General features: G+C 37.4%; 2 protein-coding genes across 4 annotated transcripts in view; one reads left to right on the top strand and one right to left on the bottom strand.

The window, feature by feature from the left end:
- The window catches only part of LRRC72 (leucine rich repeat containing 72), a 71,140-nt gene extending 68,865 nt beyond the window's left edge, over nt 1-2,275 (top strand). Inside the window, exons 8-9 of one of the 2 annotated variants that reach the window (XM_007531971.2) lie at nt 1,150-1,177; nt 2,046-2,275. In XM_007531971.2, the coding sequence (XP_007532033.1) occupies nt 1,150-1,177; nt 2,046-2,211 (194 nt within the window). In that variant the 3' untranslated portion in view covers nt 2,212-2,275. The remainder of the gene's footprint in view (nt 1-1,149; nt 1,178-2,045) is intronic. The other variant, XM_060196144.1, reaches the window with a different exon arrangement.
- Nucleotides 2,276-2,322: 47 nt separating this feature from the next.
- Nucleotides 2,323-12,840, bottom strand: part of ANKMY2 (ankyrin repeat and MYND domain containing 2) — a 54,235-nt gene continuing 43,717 nt past the window's right edge. Inside the window, exons 10-11 of one of the 2 annotated variants that reach the window (XM_007531967.3) lie at nt 9,330-11,871; nt 2,323-4,826 (exon numbers count right to left, since the gene is read on the bottom strand). In XM_007531967.3, coding sequence (XP_007532029.1) covers nt 11,684-11,871 — 188 coding nt within the window. In that variant the 3' untranslated portion in view covers nt 2,323-4,826; nt 9,330-11,683. Of the gene's footprint in view, nt 4,827-9,329; nt 11,872-11,906; nt 12,025-12,840 lie in introns of those variants that run through there. The other variant, XM_060196138.1, reaches the window with a different exon arrangement.

Here is a 12,840-nt window from a genome sequence, read left to right as displayed (position 1 = left end):
TATATTCATTATAAGCAAAACATATGCTTTTGGTAGTTAAAATATATATAGGAAAAGAAAGTGTGAGAAGACAGGGAAGATGTAGGTCAGCCTCTTGTGAAGGAAAGGATATTCTTTTTTTTTTTTTAATATTTATTTTATTTATTTATTCCCTTTTGTTGCCCTTGTTGTTTTATTGTTGTAGTTATTATTGTTGTTGTCATCGTTGTTGGATAGGACAGAGAGAAATGGAGAGAGGAGGGGAAGACAGAGAGGGGGAGAGAAAGACAGACACCTGCAGACCTGCTTCACTGCCTGTGAAACGACTCCCCTGCAGGTGGGGAGCCGGGGTTCGAACCGGGATCCTTATGCCGGTCCTTGTGCTTTGCGCCACCTGCGCTTAACCCGCTGCGCTACAGCCCGACTCCCGGAAAAGATATTCTTGACTCCTTTCTTAAGACAGAGGTTGTATGCCCCCTGTTGCTAATGAATTGGGAAGAGTTCATATTGTGGGCTTTGGTGAGACCTAACAGGTGCTGTTACATTTCATCTTATCCTGGCATTGGGCCTTCTGGAAAGAAATAAACAAAGCTGATACAGTCTCTCTAATATACCATAAGAAATCCAGGCTTTGAGGACTAGCTTTGAGCTCCAAAGCTAGGAAAGATGTAAATTCTTGTGACCTAGCATTTGTTTATTGTACTTTGAAGTTAATGCCAAGAATTCAAATAGTTTAAATTGCCCTCAGTATCACTCCTCTTTTGTCTATTAGTCCATTTATAGGTGTATATGTCAATCTAAAGAAGAATCAGTTTCTGTAAATGTCACAGATTTCTGTAAATAAGTATATTCAGATTTTAATTATTAAAAATCCCACTTGAATTGCAATGGTATTTTGTTCTTAGCATTTTGAAATGTATTGTATTGTATTGTACTGTATTAGAAACTTTGTCTCAGAATGTAAGACACAGTTAAAGCGCTGTACCTAAGAGAAAATTTAAGTGTGGGGTTAGACAGAATGGAGTTTTAGATGGACTGAACTATTTATCTGAATGATTGCTCAAAAACCAGTTATGTTCTAGATTAATTTTCCCTTATAGCATTGCTCTGTTGTTTTTAAATGCTAAATAAATATCTGAAATATACTAACTTGGAACTATTTTTTTTTAGATTTTGCATATGCAAATAATGTAGACAAGTAAGTGATTTTTAAACTTTATTTTGCTACCTACTAGAATATTGCATAGTGGTATTGGCCCTCTAAGTTATCCTCCCTCCCCCAATACATTTGAAGGGGTTAAGAAAACAATTAGATTCCCAGTAAATGCTAAAAATTGTTCCTTCTGTGATAAATGAATAAATGATAAATATGTCATGTATTCATATTTGACATAAATTTAATTTTAATTACTATAACCTAGGACAAATGAAAGGATTATTTAATGCATAAAAATGAAACTTGAGTTATTAGTTATTACAAATAAAGGTGATTATCTTCCATGTTTACTGTTCCCCTACATAAGCTCAGTAGAGGCTATTATCATGTAGATAAGCATTTTATATTCATGAAATTCACATTTGCAAGAACAAATATCAAGCTATGAAAAAATTCAAAATCATGAATACTAATGAGTTTAAAAGTCATCTTTCTTTTTTAACTTTACACTTAGGAATTCTTTTCTTTGAATTTAGTATTGACAAAGATTACCTCCAAGCATATTTGTAAAATATAGTATAATTAGTGAAATAATTTTTCAATAAAATTTCTGAAGATGTTAATATATATTTTTAATAGTCTAGTAACAGATCTCCAAGCATGAATGTATGTGTGTGAGCTTTGAACTATAATAGCCAACATCACACATATTCAAATACTATATTACATATTCACACATATGAATGCACACCCTGAAAAATAGCATTACTTGTTTTGTGTCAGCAGAGCACAAAAGTTGTTAATTGTATATACTATACAATACTACAAATAGCATAGAAGAACATGGCACTGGCTAAATTTTAACTGATTTTTCCATTCTGACACAACTGTCTTTTTTTTTTTCCCTCAGAATTCTCTTTGATGACCCAGAAGATGCCGTTTTTGTAAGGTCTATGAAAAGATCATTGATGGCTATTACATTACTGAACTGGGACACAGTTCCAACACGAGAGGAAAAATATTGTGAAGAGAAAGTCACAGAACCTGCTCAAATGCTCACAGTTACACTGAGATAACTTCTAGAAATTCTGGTTTTCAGCTGTAATTAAATGCTCTATGCCTTAGCATGTTATATGTTTAATTTGTTGTTTGAAACGTCTAGACAGAAACCAATAATGAAAAACAACTCATATTTTATACTGTATTTTTGAAGTAAAATGTATATGCTGTATATATGTTCACATATACATAGATGTACACAAATTGTAATCGTTCTTAACAAATTTAAATAAAGAGACATATTCATGTAACTAGTATCTTAGGTCAAGAAATAGTAGATTACCAAAACTCTAACAGTATCTTTATTCTTCTTACCAGTCATATATATTATTACCACCCTTCAAAAGTATCACCATCTTGAAAGGCATATAAATGGCATCAAAAACAGGCTGGGGGTATGGATTGACCTGCCAATGCCTAATTCCAAGGGAGAAGCAATTACACAAGCCAGAACTCCTACTTTATGCACCCACCAAAAAACTTTGATCCATATTCCCAGTGTGAGAGAAGTGATAGGAAGAAGAGGATAAGAGGGGAGTATGGATTGACCTGTCAAAGCCCATGTTCAGCGGGGAAGCAATTACAGAAGCCAGACCTTCAACCTTCTGCATCCCACAATGACTTTGGGTCCATAATCCCAGAGGGTTAAAGAGTAGGAAAGTTATCAGAGGGGATGGGATACAGAGTTCTGGTGGTGGGAATTGTGTTAAGTTGTATCCCTCTTATCCTATGGTTTAGTCAATGTTTCCTTTTTATAAATAAAAAATTTTTAAAAAAAAAGAGGGCTTTGAACTCCAGCTCCATCAGGTCCCAGAGAGCGGGGATGAGAAAGAGAAATATTTGGGTGTAATAATAGGGTGACATGTGGCTTGGAGGGGAAGAGAGGATTGGACCTGAAAGAAAAAGGGGGCAAATATGTACAAATGTAGAGAGATAGTTGTAGAGATGACAGTTAACTCATATCGGCAACCTTGGGAAAACCATGGTGGTTTGCAATAGAGGAACTTGGGATTTGGAACTCTGTTGGGAAGGTGCAGAATTATACCCCTGTTGACATGTAACTTTGTAAATCAATATCAAATCGCTAATACAAAATTTTAAAAAATACAAATAAATAGAATCAAAGAGGTACATATGACTTCTTGAACTTAACATTGTGGCATTCACCTGTGTGTTGCTAGTAGAGATAATATCATGGTTCTCATTAGTGTAGAGCATTTCATCGTATAACTCCACCATCATGTATAATTTCACAACATTCTGGTCTGTGATGGACTGTCTGTAGGCTAGTGATCCATACATGTTGCTAGGTGTGAAGTAGACTGTAGCATCTAGGTGTGAGTTAAGTATATCTCATGATGTTTGCACCAAAAAACTGCCTACGAACACATTTTTCAGAATGTGTAACCATGGTTGAGTGACAATGCCAGTTTCCTATTTTTTCATTCTTGTCCTTAAAGGCATTTGCAAGTTCTAAGTTTGGACTAATGATCTGAGCTTGGCCCAGACAGATAAGTAATGTTATGGGAAAGAGACAACAGAATAGTCTTTAGCAGTGCCCAGTGCTGGCAAAATTTAATGCCTTAGGTTTGATCCCAGCACTGTATATGCTAAAGCAGGGCGGTGCTCTGTTTTTGTTGTTGTTTGTTTTTTAGAACATGGCCTATTCATTCAAGTTTCATTTTGTACCACTTAGTGGTATTCTATAGTTTTGTTCATATAGCCTTTTTCATTTTATCCACACTTTTTTTTTGCCTCCAGGGTTATTGCTGGGACTTGGTGCCTGCACTATGAATCCACTGCTCCTGGAGGCCTTTTTTTTTTTTTTTTTCCCTTTTGTTGCTTGCTTAGTGTTATTGTTGCTGGATAGGACAGAGAGAAATTGAGAGATGAGGGGAAGACAGAGAGGGGGAGAGAAAGATAGACCTGTTTCATCACTTGTGAAATGACGCCCCTGGCAGGTAGGGAGCTGGTGGCTCTAACCCGGATCCTTATGCTGGTCCTTGAGCTTTGTGCCAGGGGTGCTTAACCCCCTGCACTACCTACCACCTAGCCCCCTATCCACACACATTTAATGAATTGTCAGTCTTTAATGCTTTCGTGAATGGTTTTTTGGTTTGGTTTTTGTTTGTTTGTTTGTTGATAAATTTCATTAATTGTTGTACTAAATGCTTTTCAAAAAATATACTTATTCCCAAGTAGCTCGTTGATATTTTTATTTATTTTGAGTAGAGTTCTCTGTTCTTTTACAGAAATAAATATTTTAAAACCTGTAAAATCATTCAAATGCTAAGTAATTCAAATGTATTGCTACCCCCCCTCCCACCAGCAAACTAAAAATTCAGATCAAATGCTAAAATTATCTATCTGTTGGCTTAGGAACCACCATGCTATAACACAGACACAACAGATACATATTGCTTCAAAACAAAGTTGAAATCAAAACATATTAAAAACAAGAAAGCACGCCACCTCAGCCCCCCAAAAAGTAGTGGACTATAAATGAGAATAGTTAGTCCCCTATCATCTGGGAGACCATGATTCCATACAGAATCTTAATATTCGGGGCTGGATAGTGGTGCACCTGGCTGAGCACACATGTTACAATGTGCAAGGACCCTGGTCCGAGCACCTGGATGGGGAAAGCTTTGTGAGTGGTGAAGGAGGATTGCAGGTCTCTCTGTCTCTCACCTTCTCTATCGCCCCCTTCCCTCTCAATTTCTGGCTGTCTCTATCCAATAAATAAATAACATTAAAAAAGGATTTTTAAAAAATCTTTGAAAAGAAAAAGAATCTAAATATTCACATTCCCCAAGAATGCAACTGTAGAGAAGAAAAAAACAGTGATTTGGGCATTGATGGGTTGAGAGGCTGGTATCAAGACAAAAACAGTTGTGTGCTGTTTCTAAAATTAGATCACAGAATCAAAATGTTTTCCTGCTCTTTCCTGGATTACTTATTCAGCAGGAAGTCAGCTATACTGAGGCAAGGACACTTAAGCAGTCTTGGGAAGAGACCCATGTGGTGAAGAACTGAGACTGCCTTCCAAAAGCCAGAGAGAAACTTAAAGCCTTCTGCCAAGAACCTTATGAATAAGTCATCTTACAAGCAGATCTTCCAGACACTACTCTTCAAATTACTAAAGCCCTGGCTGATAACTTCACACCCTACAAAAATAAAAAAAAAGCCAGAATCACCCAGGCCACAACATTTGCAGCAAGAAATTTAGTCACTGTTCAAGCAGATCTAGGCCTACAACTGCATTCATCCAAATACCAAAAGCCTTATCAATTCACCGTCTGACTAAAGGTACTCAACATGACTTAGACTCATCAAGCCATAAAGTAGAGCAGGAACAATCCATTTCATGAAAACGGTCTATTTTGATTAGTTAATCTGGCCTTTAGGTTCTAAAAGCAATATTAAATTTAAATTGCAATAAGTTAGGGGCCCAGGTGGTGGTGGTGCACCTGGTTAAGTGTACATAATACTAAGCACAAGGACCCTTTAGAGGATCCAGGTTTAAGCCCTTGGCTCCCTACCTGCAAGGGGGACGCTTCACTAACCGAGAAGCAGCTCTGCAGGTATCTATCTTTACCCCACCCCTCTCAATTTCTTTCTGTCCTAGCCAATAAAAATGGAAAAAAGAAAAAAACAAAGGGGGACCACCATGAGCAGTACTGGCACTGAACCTGAGATAACCCTAGAAGCAAACAAATAAATTGCAGTAAGTAAAGGACAGGATGTTATAACAGTAAAAGATCAGTGGGCTGGGTGGTGGTGCACCTGGGTGAGCACACATGTTATAGTGCATAAGGACCTGGGTTCGAGCCCCCAGCCCCCACCCGCATGGGGAAAACTTTACAAGTGGTGAAGCAGTGCTGCAGGTGTCTCTCTGTCTCTCTACCTCTCTAGCTCCCGTCTTCTCAATTTCCGGCTGTCTCTACCAAATAAGCAAATAAAGATAATTTTTAAAAAATTAAAAGATCAGTACAATAGTTTGTAGAATGAAATTCTGTTTTTTTGTTGCCACCACGGTTATTGCTGGGGCTCGTTCTTTCATGATGAATCTACTGTTCCCAGAAGTCTCTCTCTTTTTAAATTGTTAAGAATTTGACAGAGGTGGAGGAGGTAGAAAGAGAAAAAGTGACACCTTTTCACTTTCACCAGTTGTGAAACTTTCCCCCTACAGAACTGTTTCACCAGTTGTGAAGCTTTCTCCCTATAGAAGGGGACCAGACTTTTGAACCCAGGTCCCTGTACATGGTAATGTGCGTGTTTAATTGGGTGTAACACTGTCCAGCCCCCAATATTCTATTTTTAACCCCTAATCACTAAAAAGAATTTAAAACTTGTATCAATCACCAAAATATTGCTAGCAAGTTTTGTGTAAGCGCTTAAAATTTTTTTATTAGTGATTTAACATTGATTTACAAAATTATAGATAACAGGGGTATAATTCCACAATGTTCCTACCACCAGAGCTCTGTATCCCCATTCCCTCCATTGAAATTACAGTAATTCTCCCAAGGCCACACACATGGGTTGACTATTGTTTCTATATATTTATATGCCCATTTTTGTTCTATGGCCCTGCCTTCTCTTCCTTTCCAAGTCATGCCTACACCTATTGCTATTTCTGAATGTCCTTTTTTCCCTCTTCTCTCTAGGTCTTTGGAGTTCAGAGCCCTCTGATCATCCTTCCCTAACATTTCTCCCCCTCTGAGATTATGGACCAAAATTCTTTATGGGGTACAGAAGTTAGAAGTTCTGGCTTCAATAATTGCTTTCCCACTGGACATGGATGCTTGGTAGGTTGATCCATACCCTTAGCCTGCTTCTATCTTTCCTAGTGGGGTAGGGCTCTGAAGAGGTGAGGTTCCAGGGCACACTGGTGAAGTCATCTGCTTATGGAAGTCAGGATGGCTGAAAGGTGGCAAGATAGACAGCAGACCAAAATATTTAATAAACAGGAACCAAAAAGTAGGAATAGAGCAGTTGAGAATAGGGACCTTAGGGTGGAGAGAAGCTTGGAAGTGTATTTTAGGAATGTTCCTAGGAGCCCATGACTTTAGTAATTTTTGCTTGGTAAACTCTTTTTTAGAGTTAATGCAAATATCTGTATGTCTCATTTCTATAACTTAAGGTGACTGGCTTTAGATTGGTTGATTGACTGATTGGATAGAGACAAAAATCAAAAGAGAAGGGGGAGATAGAGAGGGAGAGATAAAGAGAGATACAGCACTGCTTCATGGCTCTTTAAGTTTTTGCCCTGCAGGTGAGGATGGGGCAGGGAGGTGGGTTTGGCTTGAATCCGGGTCCTTGCACAGGGTGATGTGTGTAAAAATGTTTTGCTTTAAAATGCACTCATTTTTATTTATTTACTCATCATAGGTGGGACTTTACAGTTTCAGGCTGACTTTTCTCTTTTTTTAATTATTAGTAATTCAATACTGATTTGCAAAATTGTAAGATTACAGAGATAAAGTTCTACATCACCCTCACCATCAAAGTTCCATGCTTCCCACACCCCAAACCCATAGTTATCACAAACTCTTAGAAACAATTTAGTTGCTTTTTTGTTTGTTTGTTTTATCAATACATATGTTTCAGTCCTTTATATTCTACAGACAGGTGAGGCCATCTGGTAGTTGTCTGTCACCTCTTTACGTACTTCCTTCATTAAGCAGAGCTACTGGTATGTTCCTTAAGGATATATTTATTAATGAGAGAGAGGGAGTGGAGGAGAGTGGGAGACAGGGAAAGAGGACACAAAGTTCCTCATGCTTACAATTCTTGTTCTCAAATAAAACATTTCACAACCTCCTGGGCTGCATTACTGGGTGTCTTTTGTTAAGCCATAGAGGACTACTGCATGGCTGTGATTGGAAAAGACTGGTAAATAGCCCTTTTGGGATTAACACAAAATATAAGATCCTTTCTTAAGAAATTTAAAACTATAATAAAAAAAAAAAGTAATCTAAAACTACCAAAATAGAACATACAATTGAGAAGGTACTTTTACTTCAGGATTCATTAGACCTTGTGACTGAGAAATAAAAAACATTAACATGGGAGTCGGGCAGTAGCCAGCAGGTTAAGCGCCCATGGCGCGAAGCACAAGGACCAGCATAAGGATCCCGTTTCGAGATCCTGACTCTCAATTGCAGGGGAGTCGCTTCACAAGCGGTGAAGCAGGTCTGCAGGTGTCTAACTTTCTCTCCCCCTGTCTATCTCCCCTCCTCTCTCCATTTCTCTCTGTCCTATCCAACAATAACAACAATAATAATAACTACAACAATAAAACAAGGGCAACAAAAGGGAATATTTTTTTTTAATTTAAAAAACATTAACATATAGATCTATACAAGAGTTAACTAAAAACTGTGTCTCTATAATCAAATGCCCAACTTAGCTTTTCCACTTAATGTGACTTAGATAAACTAACTTCTTTAGAACTTCCTGTTACTTAAAATAATAATTATATAGAGTTCTCAGGGATTAAGTTAATGTATATAAAGTATTAAGTAGACTGGTTTTCTCAAAGTAGGAGCTCAGTATATGCCAGTTTATATTATCACTCTTATCCCAGGAGCACTTGTGCTTCTTAGGGACTATACCTGGTTTTCTGTCATTTGCAAATAGTGATAGTTTTTTTTTTTGGTGTGTGTGACAATAGTTAGCTTTTTTTTTTTAATGGGGACTTGACTTCTCTCCCAATTTGCATCCTTTTCTCTTTTGTTTTGCTATAGAAATAGACAAAAATAGGGTGAAAGAGACCATGACAACAAAGCTTTCTTAAGTGTTATAGGGGTAAGGCTCAGACCAGATATAAATATTCATAGGGCACATCTCTCACCATTCAAGTCCCTTGCTTTCAAACCCCTACACTACATGGGAGTGTCACAGTGCTTGTGCACGGTAATTTGTGCACATTACTGGGTGTACCACCACCTGGCCTCTTTTTTATTTTAAAAATATTTTTAAATTATTTTTATTTGTTTATTGGATAGGGACAGCCAGAAATTGAGAGGGAAGGGGGAGATAGAGAGGAAGAGAGACAGAGAGACACCCACAGCCCATCTTCACCATTTGTGAAGCTTTCCCCCTGCAGGTGGGGACCAGGGGCTCAAACCTGGGTTCTTCTTGCACACTGTAATACGTGTGCTCAACCAGATGCAAGACCACTTGGCCCCCCTCTTTTTTTTTCTTTCATAGTGATTCATAGTTTTCAGTATACAAGTCTTTTATTGCCTTTGTTAAATTTATTCCTAGATACTTAATATTATTGATGTTATTGCAAATGGGATTGTCTTCTTGGTTTCTTCTTTTAATGTAGTGCTCAAATAGAAGAATGTCCTTTTTCTGTATATTAATTTTATATTCTGTACCTTAGTATATTGCCTAGTGACTGCCCAGCATTTTCTACTGGGTTTGTTTTTTTTTTTTTTGACATTGACCTGACTTATATCTGAAGTTTTATTTGTTCAATATAAAAGTGCCTGCATAGGCTGGTTATAACTATGTTATAATTTCAATTTAGGTTAACATTCAGTTCAATGAAGGATAAAATTGTTTCTACATTACTACATCTTTGGATAATTCTATTTCCTTTTGCTTTTTCACACCTCTCCTTCACCATGATGAAAACACACACACACACACACACAAATTAAACCTAAGGGAATTCAAATGAATGTGTATTCATTGATGAGGACAGTCTAGAAGGACTAACAACACAAAGATAAGTGTTTTATTAGTGTGTAGTCAAGGAACTTTGATAAATGAAGGAATAAGACCTGTCACGATTTATAGGTTCAGACAATATCTGTTGAATTCTTGCTGAGTTAACTCTCAATGGTGAATTTACTCACACAAAATCTTTACGTAGCAACATGGTAAGAGTAAGTAGTGTGAGTATGTGTTAGAACTGAAAGAGAAGTAATTAAGTACAATATGAGAGAAAAATCTGATTAATGACGTGAACTAGGAATTCTAGTCATTAAATATGTAATTGTATCTATCAAAATAAGTACTTGTTTTCCAGTAGATGCTAAATTTACTAAATTTTGTTATTCTTACTAATATTGCTGCCTCTGATAGCAGTGGGCTATGAAACAAGGTACAAGCTGGATATATTAGTAGGTACATTTTATTTTGAAATCAAGAGACGAAACCTTAAATAGCAATATTTTCAGGAATCTAATTCTAGTGCTGTTTAAAACTGCACACACTAAAAGATAACACCAGAATATTCTTTAAATGGCAGTTCCAATTCAGTTTCTCAACAGAAAGAAATGCATGAGGAGTCAGGTGGTGGCCTACCTGGTTAAGAGCACATGTACAAGGATCCAGGTTAAAACCTCCGGCCCCCACCTGCAGGGAGAAATCTTCACAAGCAGTACAGCCGGCTGCAGATGTCTCTGTCTCTCTCTCCCCCCCCTTCCCGAATAATTTCTTTCTTTTCCATCAAATAAAGTTTAAAAGAAAGAGAGACACAAAAAACTTGGAGGAAAATAATAGCCTTTCAAGTGAAAATAGGACACATGATTTAGTTTTATAATAATTGTATGTTTAGCCATTACTTAACAAAAAAAAACATGAAATAACTTTCTTAATGTACATGCTACAATAACTCTGGCTAAATTCAGTCCCAGGTGAGGGATCAGACATATCTGAATGTATAAGTTCTACAGATAAAAACACCACTACAGGAACAACATAACATTCAGACTGCTCAGAATAATACCTATAGAAAAGTACAATTAGTTAAACTATGGCAAAGATTCTTTAACATAGAGTTTGTTTTCATTTCACTTTATCCTAAAAAGTGGTACTTCATTACCACAGATGCTATTCATACATGTTTTTTAATTTACATATAAATCAGTATTTATTTAACTGCCATTTCTGTGGCTATAAATTTTTCCTTTCCCAGAAAGCCTTTCTTTAATACCTGATCCACTTTGTCCTTTGTTCCTTAGAGTCTCTATATTTCTTCTTCTTCGTCTTTTTTTTTTTTTATCACTGGGGTTTCACTGCTCCAGGCAGACTTTTTTTTCAGATGGGGTGTGCAACTGGGGGGAAACCATGGCACCAAAGCTTCTTCTACCTTAAGGTGGCTGGGCACAAGCTTGGGTCAGGCACATGGCAAAGTAGACACACTAGGTGAGCTATTTTGCGGGTCCTTTCTAGAAATTAGCTTTCCTTTTGAGAACAACTGTTGAGAAGCATGTCTCAGAAAGAGAACAAAAATATTTTTTATTGCTTTGAGTTAAAAATCTTCCCTAAAGACACCTGTTAAATTACAGAACAGAAAGCACTAGTAATTTAGGGCATGGCCTACAGAGCTTTACTTGAAAGCAGCTATTCTATGGTATATGGAATCCTGCCACATTGCCATGCAAATACCACCTGGCCAAGGGGAACAGTCAGATGATGTTTCCAGCTACCTCCAAGGGTGAGAACTATCCATTCTGGCTCCAATTTTTACTCTTCAGATACCTGTGGACCTGTAGGGACATCCTGCATGCCTTTCAATGCAGTAGTACTCGGAAGAGATTCTTGCTCCCCTTCCACAAACGTTTTGCAATTGGAATCTGTTTGGGAGCCTGTTGTTTCAACCTCTGGCTGCTCTTCATTAACACAATTAGAATTGACATCCATGACTTTACCATCTGAGGAAAAGAAAATAAATGTTTTGTTCCCACTATGTGCTTAGATGCTCTTCACAATGTCTTTTACGTTTACTAGTTAATCCTCGCAATGTCCAGCTGAAGTAGACTGTCACCTCAATTATCATCATTAACATGAAATTGTGCATGGAGAAACTGAAAAGAAAGGGACTTATTGACTTTCAAATTCCCACAACTAGTAAACAACAGAACAGGTATTTGTTGCTCCAGTCAGATCTCAAAGTTAGTGTTGTCTGGGAGCTGACAAAATCTGCATTTGAATAAAGCTTCATTGTTAAATAGTTTCAGGTCTTGGGTACCTAACTACCTGTTGAAGATTCTTTCCTGGGGCTGAGTGGTGGTGCATCAGGTTAAGCACACATGTTACAGTGTGTAAGGGCCCATGTTCAAGCCCCTGGTCCCCACTTATGGGGAGAAGCTTCATGAGTGTTGAAGCAGTGCTTCAGGTGTCTGTCTCTCTCCCTCGCTATCACCCCCTCCCCTCTCAGTTTCTGGCTGTCTTTACCCAATAAATAAAGAAAACAAATAATAATAATAAAATAAAATAAAAGATTCTTTCCTAATCTATAAAGTATGGCTAACAAGGTCTCTTCCATTTGTGGTGAGTAAAGATTTTTGTTATAAGAGTGTGGTCCATGCTGACTGATGTTTAAAGAACACTAGCTCCCATTTAAAAGAATTCTATTCTCTCACATTATCTCAGTCCAGCTAACAGGAGCAGGCACAGCATTCAGACAGCCTGTCTATCAATGTTCTTGCATACAAATTAGATTTAATTTCAAACAAATTTAATTTTGTACACATCAAGTGAACTCACTAAAGTTATTTCTCAGCCAGGTAGTAGTGGGAGCATGGTTCCTAGAGAGGTGAAGGTGGAAGAGTTGCATTTCAGAGCAATTTTTCAAATTGCACACATTTCCCCAGTACACGTTACACTCTCCAGGATGAAGT

Source organism: Erinaceus europaeus, chromosome 8 (assembly GCF_950295315.1).
Source record: "Erinaceus europaeus chromosome 8, mEriEur2.1, whole genome shotgun sequence".
Classification (NCBI taxonomy): domain Eukaryota; kingdom Metazoa; phylum Chordata; class Mammalia; order Eulipotyphla; family Erinaceidae; genus Erinaceus; species Erinaceus europaeus.
Note: the sequence above shows the minus strand (reverse complement) of the source record. Positions and strands in the feature narration are given on the sequence as shown.